General features: G+C 39.2%; 1 protein-coding gene and 1 long non-coding RNA gene across 2 annotated transcripts; both read left to right on the top strand.

Annotated features, from left to right (window-relative positions):
• The first annotated feature begins 2,933 nt into the window (after positions 1–2,933).
• On the top strand, positions 2,934–9,616 carry LOC131231340 (uncharacterized). The gene is made up of 3 exons (XR_009164320.1): positions 2,934–3,017; positions 6,569–7,089; positions 9,165–9,616. It is a non-coding gene; the product is annotated as an uncharacterized LOC131231340 (long non-coding RNA).
• Positions 9,617–12,457: 2,841 nt separating this feature from the next.
• Positions 12,458–14,987, top strand: LOC131231673 (probable cyclic nucleotide-gated ion channel 20, chloroplastic). The gene is made up of 3 exons (XM_058227957.1): positions 12,458–12,794; positions 13,704–13,864; positions 14,639–14,987. The coding sequence occupies exons 1-3, from the start codon at positions 12,569–12,571 to the stop codon at positions 14,732–14,734; spliced, it is 483 nt and encodes a 160-aa protein (XP_058083940.1). The 5' UTR covers positions 12,458–12,568; the 3' UTR covers positions 14,735–14,987.
• Positions 14,988–18,310: the final 3,323 nt, after the last annotated feature.

Below are 18,310 nucleotides of genomic sequence, written 5' to 3' on the forward strand. Positions count from 1 at the left end.
ATCAGCATGTGGCCCCCAATGAGCGGATACATAGGCTGGATCCTGAGTGGTGACAGAGGCAAAAATAACTCATTTCGATGGTTTTAAGAGGGAGCAGATTAAGTGTTGCAATTACTGTATGGGCCTCACCTTGATGATTTTTTTGTAAATCCACGCCGCCCATCGGTTGTATCAGCTCATTTTAGGACTTTACCCCAAAACTTAATGAGATACAAATTTACGGTGGATCACACCACTGTAAAAAGTGGTTAATGACCGTTAAAAACTTTTTCCAGGCCACAAAAGTTTCGGATCAAGCGTATCTTTGTATTTTCTCTTCATCCAGGTCTGTTTGACCTTATAAACGGGTTGGATGGAAAATAGGCAATACGGATCAGCTTACATTGGGCCATAGGATGTTTTTAATGGTGGGTGTTCAATCACCACTGTTTCCTGAGGTGTGGTCCACCAGATATCTGGATCTTCTTAATATTTTGTATTTTGTACTAAAATGGGATGTAAATACGGATGGACGGTGTGGATATTCAAAAAATATCAAAGAGGGCCCCACAGTTAGGGTAACACCCACTTAGGTGTTATAACACCTAATCCGCTCCCGTCTCAATCTAGACCAATGCCCAGCTCTAGTCAGATGCTTTATACGTATGCAGTCAGAAATTGACAATTGGCATGAATAGACTCATTAGAATGTTCAAATCGTAGGACCTAATGCAGATGGGCCTTTTAAATAACATTGATTAGTGTGCATTTGTTTGCCGAATACGAATAGTTGAATAGGTTTCATCGTGACCATCCATAATATGTCATATCAACAGTGGGTCCTACATATTTATTGCTCAGTGTAAGTGTTGTTTTTTGACATCTGACGGTGGCCCTCAGAGCCCTAGCCTGTCACTATTTCATATTAAACATTTAAACACATATATATATATTAAATGGGCCACATAACATGGTTCTTACGGGAAGGCGTTCGTTCTGGAAACGGATTGGCGACTCCCTTGCCACTAGCGAATGGCTAGTGGTCGGTGCTACTGGATAAAAGGTGGGGTCTACAGTCGTAAATTTTTCTATTTTTAGCTAAAGCTGATATCTGTACATTTTCCGTCATCCAGGTCTGTTTGAAAATAAACATTACGGTGTATTCTAGGATGTTTTTAATGATGGGTATGTCATATGTGGGCCCATTGAGATGGGTGTGACAAATCTACTCCGTTCATCTGCTTTGAAAGACTTTTTAAAATTCAGAAAGATCCAAAACTCATGTGTGCCATATCACACGAAATTGTGGGGACTGAACGCTTGGCAGTGACAAAAGTTTTATATTAAGATGATTCTGATTGGTAATGAATCTATGAACGGTTTGGATGGCATATAAACATCTTAGTTAGCTACAGGAAAGTTTCAACGGTGGATGCTGCTGTTCTCACTGTTTTGTTGGTATATGGCCCACCTGAGTTTTGGATCTACCTAATTTTTATAATCCTATCTATCTTATTATGGTCTTTAAAAACATATGGATGGAGTAGATTTATCAAGGACATCTCTATGGACCCCACACAACCCCGGGCATATAGATATCTGTGTGCCCGGGTTCGACCCTGGGGGCTACCGTTACAGTGTACGAGAATTGCTTGTTACCCTCAGCCACATGACTTTCCTGTGGTGCGAAATTACGTGGAGCCTACGGAGATGTCCATGACAAATCCACTCCGTCCATCAGATTCTCATGATCACAACAGGGCAGGAATCCAACAATCAGATAGATCCAAAACTCAAGTAGACCACACCACACGTAACAGTGAGAATAAAAACTTTCATCATTCAAACCTTCTTTGGAGCTGACCATGATATTTATATGCAATCCAAACCGTTCACTAATATACACTGTATGCACAAATATCATTATGATACAATATTTCTGCAGCCCCACGGAGTTTCCAATGGTGGGTGTTCAATCCTGTTTTTTTTTTTTTTTTTTTTTTGTGTGGTGTGGTCCACCTTAACTTTGGATTTACATGATTTTTGAGTTTCTTTACTATTACGATCTTGAGAAACTGATGGACGGAATGGATTTGTCAGGGACATTGATGTGGGCACCACAGTTTCCATCCATAGGAACTTTAATTCACTCCCTTAGCAGCTCACCATCATTTAAAAATGCTTGTGACTTGTCATATGACACTCAAGCACGACAATCCAGACCACCCAAACTGTGGGGCCCATTGCAGATGGAACGTCTATATAAAATAACACTGATCAAGCAATCATAACCATCCAATATTTGATGACCTATTAAATGGATGGTTAAAACGTAAAAAGTTGTCATATATACATGGATTTGGAAGTGTAGATATCCATATCGCTCATCAGGTGGGGCACGCCGTCAACATGCCAAAAAAAATGAGTGGTTAGAATAAAAGAGTCCAATTGTAACTTTCAACATACACGTGTGGCTCGCGTGGGGAGCTTCCTACTGTGATTTTTGGCACGTAACAGGTTCATAGTGCTTTCTAGCTGATGAATGGCCAGGATCTCAGACTCGTGCCGTTCACAAGGATCTCTGACAGGAATTCCGCCCCTCGCATGAGCGAGAGCGGATTCACCTTAGTGGTGTTACCCCTACCGTGTGGGGTCCACCTTGATGATTTGTTGTATATCCACGCCGTCCATCCGTTTCTCCAGCCCATTTTAGGATACGGTTCCAAAAATTATGCAGATGCAAATTTCAGGTGGACCATACTACAGGAAAATTCCAAGGCAAAATCAGATCTTTAATATTTCTGGCTGGGCTCCATCCACGTTGAATCGTCAATTTGGACGGTCTGGATCACCGTGCAACAATGCATGTGTACAGCTGAAGAGTCACCAGACTCACCACCATTTTCTAAAAGTAGTGGTGAACTATTATCATAGCTGTCGTGCTCTACTTGAGTCTTGAACTGACCTTTTCTTTGTGATGTAAGACTCGCTTCCTCGGAGAGAGGGAGGTCGCCATTTCTGCAAATTCAAGTTGCTGGGTATGTTTGTTAATTGTTAGAGTGAAATTCATGTGTTCATGATATTTATAGATACATCTTTTTGATAGACTAGTACATGTTTTTCTCTTTGATGTGTTCATGACATTTACAGATACATCTTTTTGATTGTTTAGTGCATGTTTTTCTCTTTGGTTACAATGGCAACTACACAGAAAATGTTCATATACTGCTAAAACTGGTAATTCTTATAGACCATGTTCTCTTTTACCTTGCTTCTTTTCGTTCTTCGTTTTTTCGAGTATTCAAAGAAACCCAATGCTACAATTCCATCCAACTGAAGTCTATGAACCTTAGTTTGAAAATCTGTAAACCCAATTCAACTCAGTCTCTAACTATGTTTAAGTAAACAAAGAGGCTTTTTACTTATCACAGTCCCTGACTATGTTTAAGTAAACCATATTTGGGAAATGAATAGGAAATTGAAGTACTGTTCCAATTTCCAAAGTGGGGAAATGGGTGTGAAAAATTAATTGGGTTGGGTATAGATATCAATTTCCAATAGCTGAAAACTGGTAAAAAGGTTGAGTGGCCAAATACCGCTTTACGGAATGCCCCCATCTGTAGAAAAGGATTTCTGGAATAAGGGTGTGTTTTGTTGCACCGTAGTTCGTGATCCATCAGTCTAATTTATTACAGAATTTCGTGATGTTTGGTGCAACCAAACTCACCATAAACTTTTTCTTTTGGGGATTTTTACTGCAAAATTCCTCCCAGAATGGGATTTTACCAAATAGTGCCTCCAGGAACTGATATTACCGGGGAGTGCCTTTTCAGAGGTGAAATTATACTACTGCCTTTGTTTATATTTTATTCACAAAGTGCGGATTGAGGATTGCGAGGCCCATGCGGTATGTGTGTAACATCCAACCTGTCAGCAGATGCAAACCAAAATGATTATTAGATGAACCAAAATTATGGAGGATCCAATCATAAATTGGGCCAATCCATAAAACGTAATATACACCACTCAAACATCCAAATTCAATTACAGCCATTGTTTTGAGTATCGGAGATATTATCGATAATATTGCCGAGATTATTAGCATCGCTAGCTTGGCAATACTGCTGACACTCGTAATGTAAAAAATTCCAAGTATTGGTGATATATTGCTAAGTATCGCTAATATATCAATATTGCCAATGTATCGCCAATGTTTTTTACTGTCTAAATTCCAGGTGTCACTTGTATTGCAACGTGTCGCCGATATTTCAATAATATTGCCAAGGTATCGATATCACCAAAAATCTATTTATTAAAAAAAAAATATTCATTTCAATTTTTTAATGGGTGCACGGTTGTATTATGAAATGTATGTCTAGATGTGTGTATATGTATGCATGCATGCATGGATGGGCGTACGTATGTATGTATGCATGAATGGATGTACGTATTTATGTATGCATGAATGGAGGTTGGATGGATGGGCGAATGTAGATGTGTGTGTATGTGTGCATGGATGGATGGATGGGTCATGTATGTGTGTATATATGTATGTGTCATTCTATGTATGTATACATACATGGATGGTTGGATGGATGGATGCATAGATCATGCATGTGTATTTGTATGTATGTATGTGCATGCATGGATGGATGGATCCACCATTTTCCCCATGTTTCCCCAATGTTTCCCTAAGTCAACAATACATGCTTCTAGGCCCCCATTAAAGGGAAACTTATAATTTGATTCCTACATATGCAAACATCCGTATTTTAGCATCTCTTGAAGTATCATTGAAAAGTTTCACCATTTTTCTCATGCTTCCGTGAGTCAACCTTACATGCTTCTAGGCCCCTATTAAAGAAACTTATTATGTATGCTCTTTTTTGCTATTATTTGATTTCTAAATATGCAAATATGTATATTTTAACATCTCCCGAAGTTTCATTGAGAAATTCCACCATTTTCCCCATTGTTTCCCTCAATCACTGATAAATTTATGCGTATCGGCGATAATATTGGCAATATCGACGATGTTTTTGTATCCCCAGCTAGTGATACATGTAACGATACTGATACTACGAGCTCTGATTGCAGCCCATTTGATGATTTGATCGGCCTGATTATTTGTTTGTGTGACTACCATGGTAGGGTCCATATGTTGGACGGGTTGGATGTTTCATACATACCATGTGGGCCTCACAAGTCTCGACTTTCACTACTATTTTAAAGAAGAAGAAAATTTAGATGAGGGCATTTTTGTAATTTCCTCTCTCCAAAAGCACCTCTCTGTAATTTCTCGTAGAGGCATTATTTGGTAAAACATCAATTCTAGGGGAATTTTGCTTCAAAAATCCCTTTCTTTTTAGCTATTTATGTTGGTCAAACTGAGTCTACAAAGTGAGTTAACCTAACTTGTAATTCATCTGACCTGAGTTGGCTCAGCTCAGTTTTGAGTTGACACGATGTTTTGGGTAGGCTCTGAATGGTTGTGCAAGTAAATTGAATTGGAGTTGCTGGCGATGGTTAGTTTGAATGCTAACGAAGGAAATTGCAAATCAGTTCTACTTTTCCAGACAAATAATAGCAAACCAATTCCATGATAGCAAAGCCAGTAAAAAGATTTTGAGTGGCTAAAAGATTCCGTGATCAGTCAGTCCTGACTTGGTTTGATTTTCATGATGTTTGGTGCAGCCAAACACACCTTAAACTTTTTTTCTCCTTTATTTATGTTGGTTAAATGAGCCTACAGAGTGAGTTGAACCTGACATGCAATTCATCTGAGCTGAGTAGTTTCAGCTGTGTTTTGAGTTGACTTGATGAATTCCCGGTAGGCTCTAAATGGTCATGTAAGGAAATTGAATCGGAGTTGTTGGCAGTGGTTAGTTTCAATGCTAATTAAGGAAATCACAATTCAGTTAGTATAAATAATAATCAGTCCAATTTGGTGCAGAATTTCATGATATAATTCAGTGCAACCAAACGCACTGCAAACATTTCCTCTTTTTTCCTGATTTATGTTGGTTAAATTGAGTCAAAGTGAGTTGACCCAACTTGTAATTCATCTGAGCTGAGTTGACTCAGCTCAGTTTTGAGTTGACTTGATGAATTTTGGGTAGGCCCGGAATGGTTTTGTAAGGAAATTGAATCAGAGTTGTTGGTAATGGTTAGTTTGGATGCTAATGAAGGAAAACACAATTCAGTTAGTTCTACTTTATTAGACAGATAATGGCAATCCAATTCTGCAGAGAACCCAAATACACCAATATGTACTAAATATGCATGCTGTTTAGGGTGGCGTGGAAATGAAACCTGCATTAAGTGGGCATTCGTTTTCCCACTTTTCCTCCCCAAATGACTATTGAGATAAGAACAGGAAGTTCCCATTTCATCTCAACCATGTTTTGTAGTTGTGGTTCCTGTTTGTTGTGGGAACTGGAAACACCAAGTGTACCGTTTGACAACAAATTCACTCTTTATGCTTCATGGTAGGAAGCTTGTTTTGGATTATGAATAACATGAATAATATAGCTAGTTGTATTCCTACACCTGCTTACTGTCATAGACTCATGATTGTGTTTTATTGCAGTTCTGGTGCGTGAGAAATGGCTGGTGATTTGGATGATAAGGTATCAATACTATTGGATACTTGTCCTCAACTATCCAATGGTTCCATGGAAGTTCCATTAACAAGCTTTAGCGCTAGGCGTACTACTCGGAGTGTATCATGTTTGCCAATGTCTGCTACGAATTCCATGGGGCCCTACGGAAGTGAAAATAGCCCTCTATCTCATATTGGTCGTTTGAATGGTGAAAAACGCCCTCTTTATACCCCTGAGCGGTCCTTTATATAGCCATACGAAGCCCAAGAACTTCTCTCAGCCTATGAATGGGACATTAGTTAGAAGAACAGTGACTGTCAACGAAAGTGTTATAGAAATGGGCCAGATGGACAGGCCAGATGACAGCTTTGTGCAAAAGAATGAGCATTTATTGAAGTCTGGGCAATTGGGTAAATGCAATGATCCTTTCTGCACCATGTGCCCGATGAATTATGATTTCAAAGAAGCAGAAAAGAAATATAAAAAGGCTTCAGCTTTTGACACTAAGGTGATTTTCTTCCATTCGCTGAGTGCAGTCTCCTTATCTAGTTGTTTATGCTTTTTAATATGCTGAGGTAGTAATTTTGATTCTTCAAAAGACATCAAACAGAGCGGTTTGTTAGAGATAGTTTATTGTGATTAAATTCATTTTGCCTTTATTATGAAAATGCCAATACATATTTTTCACATCTTCCTAGTTGTATCTATGATACTACACATAAGACTACCCATTAAAATATATGTTATATATTCAGTACACACATCAAACAGAGCAGTTTGTTAGAGATAGTTTATTGTGATTAAATTCAATTTGCCTTTATTATGAAAATGCCAATACATATTTTTCATATCTTCCTAGTTGTATCTATGATACTTCACATAAGACTACCCATTAAAGTATATATTATTTATTCAGTACACAGTTACCTTTTTAATACTCTCACCGGTACAGTTCTCCATTTCCTAAATGATCCAGCAATATGAATGCACGTATTCTGCTTGTAACAAGGTACTTATATTTAACTGTATAATGAATTATTTCAGGTATTGTTTTTAATCTGTCAACATGCTAAAATAATGAAATTGTTATTACTTAGGTTTTTACGATACACAAGCAATATATTATGATGAGATTGATAAATTTTTAGAATTTCCTAAGGGCCTGTTTGGATTCAAGAAAACCATGAGAAAGGAAACAATGTTTCTTAGGGAACCTTTTTCAACGAGATTTTGGTGGAAATTTAAGATTTATTTTCAAGTTTCTTGTTTGGCAAAATAAAAAAATTTCTTAGAAAATTTTTTAGATAGTCACTAGCATGCGGTATGCTTCGAGATGAATAGTGACACATGTGGCATACATGGCATACGTGAGCACTTGAAGCTGAATTATAGTATGCGTGGTACATGTGAGGTGCTTGATGTTGTATGGTGGCACATGTGGCATAAGACATGCATGGGCACATTTAACTTGTGGGCACTAAAGTTAGATGACAACACTTGTGCACATTGGTACCATTTGCACACAACATATTTGGGGGATTGAAGATGGACAATGGTACGTGTGGCACATTGGCGCATGTGGGGTGCCTTGCACATGGGGCACAAGTAAGATGAATGGTGATACATGTGGCACAATAGCACATGTGGGACGCAAGAGAAGATGGATGGCGACACATGTGGCACATTAGCACATGTAGGGCTTTTTACATATGTGGGGCACAAGAGAAGATGGATGGTGGAACATGTGACCTAGTGCCATGTGTGGGGCATGACCGAAGATAGACAATGTCTCATTTGACACATTGGTGCATGTGGCACATGCGATGCGATTGAACATGAATATTGGCGCATTTAGGCTTAAACCCTTTAAAAACACATTTTCCTTCCATTGTGGGAAAATGCATTTCTGGGGGGTGGAGGTAGGAAAATAAATTTGTTTATTTTCTAACATAGATAGAAAGTGAGAAATGGTGTTTCCTATAATTTCCCACAAAGAAAGGCTTACCAAACAAAGGAAATTAAGTTTCATAGGAAACACTATTTGCTTTTTTATGCTTTCTATGAATCCAAACAGGCCCTAAATGACTTTCTAGTTTCTAGTAAAACAGGATTCAGTTATATATTTCCTATGAGTATCTCAAAATATCCAATACCAATATCGGTCTCATGTTGTTTCCAACACACTTTGTGAGCTTATGCAGAAATCTGGGCAGGCGGTTCCACCGTGTATGTGTTGTGGCCCAAAACTCAGACCATTTTGTTGGTCAGGTGGGCTAAATATGTACATTTAATGTAGAAAATTGGTCATGTTTTAGGCGTTCCATTTCTTACATTTGTCACGCACATGATGTCCCGAGCAGCCTGATTATTGGGTTATGGTACATACACAGTGGAGCCACCAAATGAATGATCTTGATCTCACACACACATGCTACATTCGCATTTGTAGGGGGTATAACTCAGAGCCCTACTCTTTCAAGTAGCCGTATCATTTTTCATCCTACTGATATTGGTTTTATCTCCACATGTTCATGGAGTGTGCTTATGCCTTATGAATGTTTTTTATTATCTTTTTTTATGCAGTTACCTAATTCACCATACGGGGATGCCAAAGGTTGGGTGCAAAAATCATTTTCCTCGCTAAAAAGATGTATTCCTGGCATCATGAATCCTCATACCAAGGTTGTTCAGCAATGGAACCAATTTTTTGCCATTTTTTGCTTGGTGGCAATTTTCATGGACCCATTTTTTTTCTTCCTACTGTCCATGAAGGAGGTATAATTTTGTTCTCTTCCATGTTAATGACAAACAACTTAGATTGCATTTAAAACTTTTTTTTTTTTTTTTAACGATTAGATTGCATTTAAAACTTTTCACATCTTTAACTTGAATAAATGATGAAAACTTGTATTACTGGGTATTTGTATGTGATTTTGAGCTTTCTCAGCAAAGTTCTATGTATTGGAGGGCCTATCAGCCAAGCCAAAAATGATAAGATACTGGCATGATTTTTTTTGGCCAAAAATGTGAACAGTGTTAGGAAAAAGGAAAAAATGGGAAACACAAGAATCTGTCATTTATTTGTATTATTTATTTATTTATTTATTTGTACTCAATGATGTATCGGACCATTCTTTGGTAAGAATGCTAATTGTTGGTCTAACATATTGAAAGCTGAGTTTTTGTGCCTTTGAAGTTTAAATTTAGGGCCCATTTGGATTGGAAGAGTCCGAGGTGAGGACATGGAAAAATGTAACCACAATAAATATAGTGGAAATGGTATTGAAGATGATGCATGGGAGGGAGGGTCTTCTCTGGCAGGTGTGGGGGCAGTTCTGGCAAGCTCCAATGCAACCTTGACGAAGGAACGGCCAGAACGAGGGGCAGGGTCTGGAGGTCTCCCAGGGGGAATATGAGACTTGGCGGGCGTTGGGGTTATGAGAGCGGGAGGATTTCTGGGTTTTGCCCATGATATTCCCCAAATTCTGCCATCCACCATCTTACCATTGAGGAGACCCATGGCTGCTCACGCATCATCTTCATAAAGGAAGCGGATGAACGCGTAGTTATGGGGTCTCTTGAGGGAATGGTTCCATGGCATGTAGATGTTAGCGATTTTCCCAAATCGCCCAAAAATCCTTGCTAGATCTTCCTTGGAGGTGTCTTTGGAGGTGTTCCCGAGAAATAAAGAGAAGTAGGTGGACAGAAGAGAGGAGGATGTGGGTTGCTGTTTTCTTCGGCTCACCTCCTTCCATGGCGTAGGGTTGGGAGGGTTGGGTTGGGTGGAAGGGAATCTAGGGATGGGTAGGGTTTGGAGGTTGGGGCCAGACGGTGGGAGGGTAAGGCTGCTGGAGCTGGAGGGATTTGAGGGATTAGGGAGGAGCGGGTTCGGATGTCGGGATGAAGGAAGATGGGATTGAAATCGGGAGCGAGAGGGACGGGAGGGGTTAGGGTTTGGGTTTGGGGGAATTTCGGGACGCATCGGGAGGGGTTGAGAGTCGCACTACGTTTGAGAGTTCTACATGTTAATATTCAATAGTACTCTGTGTGGAATCCCATGTCACCACCACTCAGATTTGAGTTAAGTCAGTAGAAGCAACCAAAAAACTTTCTTTAACCTCTATTTGTTGGTATGTCTTGGTGTTGCAGATTTGTTAGATTGATGTCATATTCAACATATTCTTTATCATTCTATTAGAATGTCAGATAACTACTAGCGTATGTATTTACTACAATATGATAGGGCTGCAATTTCGTTCAAGTCAACTCAAACCCAACTGACCCAACCCGAGTTCGGGACAGGTTGTGTCAGGTTGTCAGGGTCCTCTATTGGGGTTAGGGTTAGAAAACTCCAACTTGATTTGGAATTGGGTTGGGTTAGGTTTGAAAATTTCAGTTCGGGTAGGGTTGGGAATAATCACGTGTTTGAGTTGGGTTGGATCGAATCACGTCAGATTGGGCCAGTTTAGGGATGAGCATAGATAAATTTGGGTTGGGCACCTCTGGTTGGAGTATGGGTTGGGTTGGGTTCTCTTGAGGTCGAGGTTGGGCTTGGGTTGACCCTCAACCTGACCCAACCTGCCTGAGTTGCACCCCTGTAATATGATGGCTCTGTTTAGTGAAACATTACCATATCATATATTATCCTCAACTATGAAATAATTCGGGTTACTGACGCATCATTGATGTCATGTATAATGAAAACTGCCCATTGGCCCGTAATAGGTCCATAACTTATTACCATTCACATGGATGTGACACTGCCCGGTCATGGTTTAAACAGCCTGATAGCTTGGCCGATAAAGGAGCAGTTTGATGTCAGGTGGGCAGCAAGTCACGAAACTTTTGACAAGTGATCATGAGACTTCTCCATTTTGGCTTTTGCAAATCCTACTTCACTCAATAACAAGGTATTTCATCATGGTAACTGTTACAATATGGGCTGTAATGGGCATTACAACTTTTTTTTATTTTTTTATTTTTAACACAAATACCAGACTGTCCCATGCAATTTTTTTCCGTTAAGGCATAATTGTTACCGCAATTACCATTGTGTATGGCCATTACTACCGTAACGTAACGGAATACCTTGCCTAATAATAATCTGATTTTTGAGCCATAGCATTTAAAGCTTGCTTATTGTGGTTTGGTGATGATAATTGATCCATGGGTCCAATCAAGCTTTTTTGGGTGTGCAAATTATGAACCATCTTCTTCATCAATGCTTGTACGATTCCTTCACACTACCACTTATTGCCACAATGTCTTTTGATTTGGAACATGGTTCTACAAACTTACGACTAAGTATATCGTGTTTAAGCCATGGATTTGAGTAGTGGGTTAGGAGTGTGACTCACCTGGAGATCGAAACCGGTACTTGGCCCCATATAAGTGTGGGGACTCATTTCATTTGGACCGAAATCAATATAACTCGGACATTTACTGAGTTGCATCGGATGATTTTTCAAACCATATTTAATCATGGTTTAAGTGGCTCCTGTGATAAAGTCTTGTTATGTATTATTCGATGACAATCAATGCATTGGACATAACATCATGAATTTTCCTAATTTTGTGCCTTATTAGAAAGACAAACTCGCATTGTATCACAAGGGCCCACTGAATGAGATCACAAATAAATGCAAACCCGTGACGAGGCATATCATTCTTATCTGTATATGGGTGCTCCCAACTCGCTATTCTCTTTGAGTTTTATGCCTCCATTTATCCTTTCTGCTCATTGCTTGTAAGATATCCATGAGTAAAGTTCATGTGCATGAGAGTTCACAATATCCTAGCATGCTCGTTTCTGGCCTAAACCATGAATATGGAAACCAAACAAGTTAAATGCGAGTGGATATGTTCTTGTACAAGTCATGTATCACAAAATCAGAATTTGCAGCTGTTTGGTGGCATTTTTCCAATCCCTCCTACTTGTTCAAAGAACCTAAAACCATATTGATTTGCAGGTGCGTATTTTCACAGAAATGGAGGATCCCATCTTAGATGCTATGTATGAAAGATTGAAGCAAAAACTGTATATACAAGGAAGAAAGGTACTGTATCAAGGAGCTCCAATTGACAAGATGGTTTTCATTGTCCGAGGAAAAATGGAGAGTGTTAGAGATGGAAATCCAACCCCCTTGTCAGAAGGTGACGTTTGTGGGCAGGAGCTACTCACATGGTGTCTTGAGCATTCTTCAGTGAGCAGAAGTATGTGTTCAATGCTCATCTTATTTGTTCTTTTATTGCACAGCTTAAGGTTGAGTAGATCTTTAAATTTAAAACTAATACTAACTCCAACTCCGAATCAGTGATCCGAAAGTTTTTGGAGACTTGGCAAGTGTTTGTGATTCATTAATTAGCATATGAGTTATACGATGCTCCATCCAGCGAAACTGCAATATTTGTTCTACCCAATACTGGTACATCTGGGGCCCACCTTCAGTTACCGATTGACCAATGGACTATCCCAAATATCTATCCTATAGATGATCCTAGTTGTCTGATGGGAATGGAAAATTACCACAAAGGTCCATTTTGATGGGGCTCAATCCAGCAGTTAGGATTGCCCAAATCGGGAAGGTTTTGAGGTATGGAAAATCATGGCGTCCACCATATCAATGATTGGATCATGGTCAGACCCCATTGATGCAGTTCACTTAGCCAAGGAAATGCTCAATTAAGTGTTGTATATTTCCTCTAAATGTATGGCCCCCTTGCTTGTAACAAATTCATTGTTCATTTTGGTTGGTGGAAAATAGGTAACCAGATGTCGAAATCTTTGTTAACTAGGCCTTTGCCAAGATAGTTTTAAATAGTGGTTTCAGTGTGCAGCTTGCTTGGAAACTGCAACCATACCCACTTCCCCATTTTATTGTTTCGGACTGCTTCGGTCCTGTTTTGGTTTGGTGACTTGCTTCATTGCCCATCTAAACCGAGACAACTTGGCTGAGTCGAATCAGTTTTGGTAGATATTTAGAACCATGATTTAGAGTCTTCATGTTTTATTGCTTTGTCAGCTTGTGCCCATAAATTGCTTTTCATAACTATGAATTTACCAATCAAGTTCTTGCTGTGTTGAGGTTGAAAACATGATCTTTATTTATTTATTTATTTCAGATGGAAAGAAAATCAGGTCATCGGGACAGCAGTTACTTTCTAAAAGGACTGTGAAGTGTTTAACAAATGTGGTAGCTTTTGTGCTGCAAGCTGATGATCTGAAAGAAGTCGCCGCCACTTTTGCACCATTCTTGCGGAGCCCACGTGTTAGGGGCCATAAGGTTATACATAATCTCATCTCATACAGTTTTATGATAGCTCTACAAAATCATGCAGCCAGGGGCGGGTCATGCTTATAAGTGTTGTTTTTATGCCATGATGAACCCCATTAAAAAATAAAAATAAAAAATCAATTACAGCCTTACAGGATCAAGGCCTGCATCCCCAAGCAGTTTGCACCATGTGTTTTAGGTTTCTCAACTTTGACAAGGTATTAAAATTTGCTAATGCACAGGACACATGTAGGACTCTGTACGTGGGCCATCGTTTGGGGTATTCAAACCATTCATCTGCTAGGCCTCGCCATGGATGGGGGATGCCTTAACAGTTATTTAGATCAGAAGATTCTAACCATTTAGTATCCTACAAACAGGTAGTTTAGGAGTATGATCCAAGGATCAAAGGATGAGGATCTTCCAATATTGGATTTTAGTAGGGTCCATCATATCAGTAGTTTGGATCGCAAACCCATTTTCTTAAGTGCAACAATTCTTGTGCATGTCTTGTGCATAAGCAATATGTACTTTGAGACCTTATAATCCCTCATTGAAACAGTTCAGGTGGGCCACCTTTCAGTAGGCAGTTGACTCAAGGGACCATATAATGTCGCCTATCATATAAAACTAGCCATCCAATGAAATTGACAATTACAACCAACGAAACCAATGATCCATGCTTAACAGAGGCCAATCAGATTGGGGGCAATCAGGCAGGATCATCAACTGTGGGGCCCAACATATGAATAGTCTATAACAATTGTCACGCCTCTTTTGCAGGTACGAATCTCCAGAGTGGAGAGAAGACACAGCAAGTTGCATTCAAGAAGCATGGAGATACAAGAAGAAGCCTCTGAGTCGGGGAGCAAGTGGTAAACCTCCACCTGATAATCCCATCAGGCTATATAACCTTCCTAGTAATTTATATATGTAATATCCTATTTTCCATGGAAAAATGTATGTAATTGTATCATTGATCTCAATGATCAGCCCCTTTATAAGGGGTCCACTTATCTGCTAGATAGTTGTATCTATGCAAGTTTTCATCTCTTACAATTCTTGTACCACAAAAACATCAATGTGGATCGATGGTTGAATTATATCTAATGGTTGCCTATTGTGATTGAAATGAATGGTATTTTTCTGTTTTTCCCAACAGAAGTGGGACCCAACTATTGGCAACCCCGCACTTGAATTGGTGTGTCCCATCATATAGATTGGATGTGCGTTGTTATCTCCCCTTATTAGATGCTTGCAGCCATCTGATGAAAATTATGACTAGTGCTCCACATTTAACAGCATAGTTCTAAAACTCGGGCTTTGACTCAGTGAAACTCGATTGGGAGAGTGACAGAGTGTTGACTTGGTGTGCCTTGTTGAGTCGGCTCAATGACTCGGTAACTCGAGGCAACTCGAACCAAGTCACTCTCTTGAAAAATGTTTTTTCCTTTTAATCAACGGTACGACAGTTGTACCAAGTTCTTCGTAGAGTATCCGGATCTCCGTTATTTATTTATTTATTATTATTATTTTATAATATTTTATCCTTATACGACTACGTAAAAATATTTATAAAAATGGTTAAATTAATTAAATATCGAGTCAAGTCAGGTAAAGACTTGTCCGAGTCTTTGAGTCAACCTGACTCAGCTGAACATCGAGTCAAGTTTTGAGTTTTTAATTATGCTTGACAGACCCTGATCAGACGTTTTGGGTCTTCAAATATTCCAATGGGGGAGATTTTTGTGGTACCCTCCATCTGCATTGGGGCCCATTATGTAGACGGTTTAGATTACCCTAAATTGGCAGCCACAAGTGCAGTTTCTTGAGCTTATTATGTGGACGGTTTAGATCACCAAAAGGTGGCCACGGCAGTGCGGTTTCTTGAGCAGAGAAAATGCTTATTCAAAGATGGAACATCTCTCTTGTACTCACCAATGAACGATGGAGAATTCTTGTATGAGCTATTTATGGATTTATATTATTTTTTACAGCTGAAGTCTAAAGATATGTTATTTGAAAGTGGACCAACATGGTTTTTGGGCCTGAACATGAGAGTGAGTAAAACAAGTGTATTATGGACCCAATTTTTTGGCCGAACTGAGTCAACTCGGGCAAGTCTCGGGTTGACTCGCTGAGTTTTCGGACTTCCAAAACAGTGATGAACTATTATACTTTACAAGAAAAGATTTAGCAATGCTGGTGAACTATTATAACAATTTGTACCGTCACCTATAATGGCGGTGGACTATTATAAGAGTAGATACAAAAATCAGCCTGATCGAGGTGGCCACATCACCTGAAATTAGTGGTTGTAGGAGTAATTTTGAATTGCTGTGGCCCGCTTGAGTTCTTTGTCTGGATGATCTATTTTATGTACGGTGAATATAAGACATCTCACCTGATGGATGGAGTGGATTTTACATATACAATATGATGGGCCCCACAGAGCTTGGGTGTTTTACGAGTTGCAACTCCAGTCCCCTCTTTGATATGCTTCCATTCAACCAGGTCACTCTCACGTTACACTCTTTAGCTTACTACCATTGGAATCAACGAACAACTGATGGTCTAACTGAAAACACAAATGTGGGGTCTACCCTTTTTCACGGTTGGGATGTCCTCCACAAAAGGTGTGTACTTAGCGGTAAAAATGCATGGCTCTCACCATTTAATTCTCAAAAAGCTTTGGTGATGAGTAAGTTAAAGATTAACCAACAATACAATGTGCGGGGCCTACTGTGATGTGTGTATGACATCCAAGCCACACATCATGTGTACCCCTTGCGTTCCCCCTGACACAATAATCAGGCTAATATTCCAAAACACAGGTGGGCCTTATTAGCATATGTGCACCAGAAGGCAGAATGACAACTTGAATATTTTGTTAGACATTGTTTTCAATTGATTGAAATGAGAAAAATGATTTCATCAAATGTGTGGGGCCCACTGGGTTATTTACTATAGAATGAATGATTAAAAACAATGGATTGAAGTCCTAAATAAATATTATATTAGAACTTGTGTATGTGGCTAAGCCAATGTCACAAGAAATATAATATCCTTGATGTTTCCTGTCCATGTAAATATCATTTAGAACCGTAATCCGCATGGATTAGGATGTGAGGAGCGTAAACTTACTTGCACCTAATTCAAATGTCGTTAGACTTGAGGCCATTATCTTCTTGATTGGCTATTACACTTAGGGTGGTTTGGATTAGGGCTAAGTCGGGCGGGTTCAACCCGACCGAGCCATGACCAACTCAACATTGGGTTGGGTTCGGGCAGGATGTATCAAGTTCGGTTTCGGGCTTGGGCTATACAAACACTAGTCTGATGAAACTTGGGTTGGGCTTGAGTTGAGGTCTCGGGCTGCCCGACCCAACCCGAACCTATCGATATATAAGCTATAAATTATAGTTGAATGAGGACCATCTGTGTTGAAGGCACTGGAAATTCTAGTGCCATCAAGTCTCATTGGTCCATGTCATTTCTGATGACTCAAGCTATAGATTGTGTGCTACATAACACGACTTTTAAAGGAGTAATTATCCTATACTTTTTCTTGTTTGTTCAGAAAAAAATGAAGTTCTTTACAATAAATAATTACATATATAATTACTAAAATCATAGGTACAAAAAATAAGATGTGTATTGAAATATAATAGACTATTGTAATAATGGAAATATTAGAATGTATTCACCCAACCAACCGGACCAACCCGACCGAGCCTGCTTGGGTTGAGAATTCCCAACCCGAGGTTGGGTTGGGTTAGGGTTGAGGTATAGGAACCTTGGGTTGGGCTAAGGTTAAGCACCAACCCGACCCAACCCAACCGACTTTCAGCCCTAGTTTGGATACCACTAAATAAATTACTTTTTTTACTTACAGCAGTAGATAAGTAACTTATTTCGGATAAGTAAGTTTAGTTTATGATTAGTTATAAGTAACTTTTTTACTTAAAATCACTTGATCACTTCAGTTATTATTTTTTTAGCTTCTCTACTTTTCACACATTGCTGAAGAGAGGCATGGGAGAGTCGAAAGGGAGGAGAAGATGATAAGTAAGTTGTTTATCAAACATACTTATCTTTTGAATAAGTAGAAACTAAGATAAGTTATTTGTGAAATAAGTAACTTATCTTCAACAACTTACTATCCAAACGGGCCTTTAATGTGATTCACATGATTTAGAATGACATACACATGTGATTGGGTCATTGCGTGTATTAATGTTTTGTGTAAGAAGGATTTCTATCTAAAAGGTTTAAGAAAAGAAAAATCCAACAATGGATCTTTACAACCGTCAAGTAGGGTCCATGATTAAGGCCTGGCCCACATGATTGTAAAATAATAATGAAGTAAAAGGATGAAAGGTGATATATGTGTCAAGGTTAGAAGTTTGCATGCGAGTTCGCACGACTTAAGTGAGAAGGCTCATGGCTAAAAAA

The sequence above is a fragment of the Magnolia sinica genome, chromosome 17, assembly GCF_029962835.1.
Source record: "Magnolia sinica isolate HGM2019 chromosome 17, MsV1, whole genome shotgun sequence".
Lineage (NCBI taxonomy): Eukaryota > Viridiplantae > Streptophyta > Magnoliopsida > Magnoliales > Magnoliaceae > Magnolia > Magnolia sinica.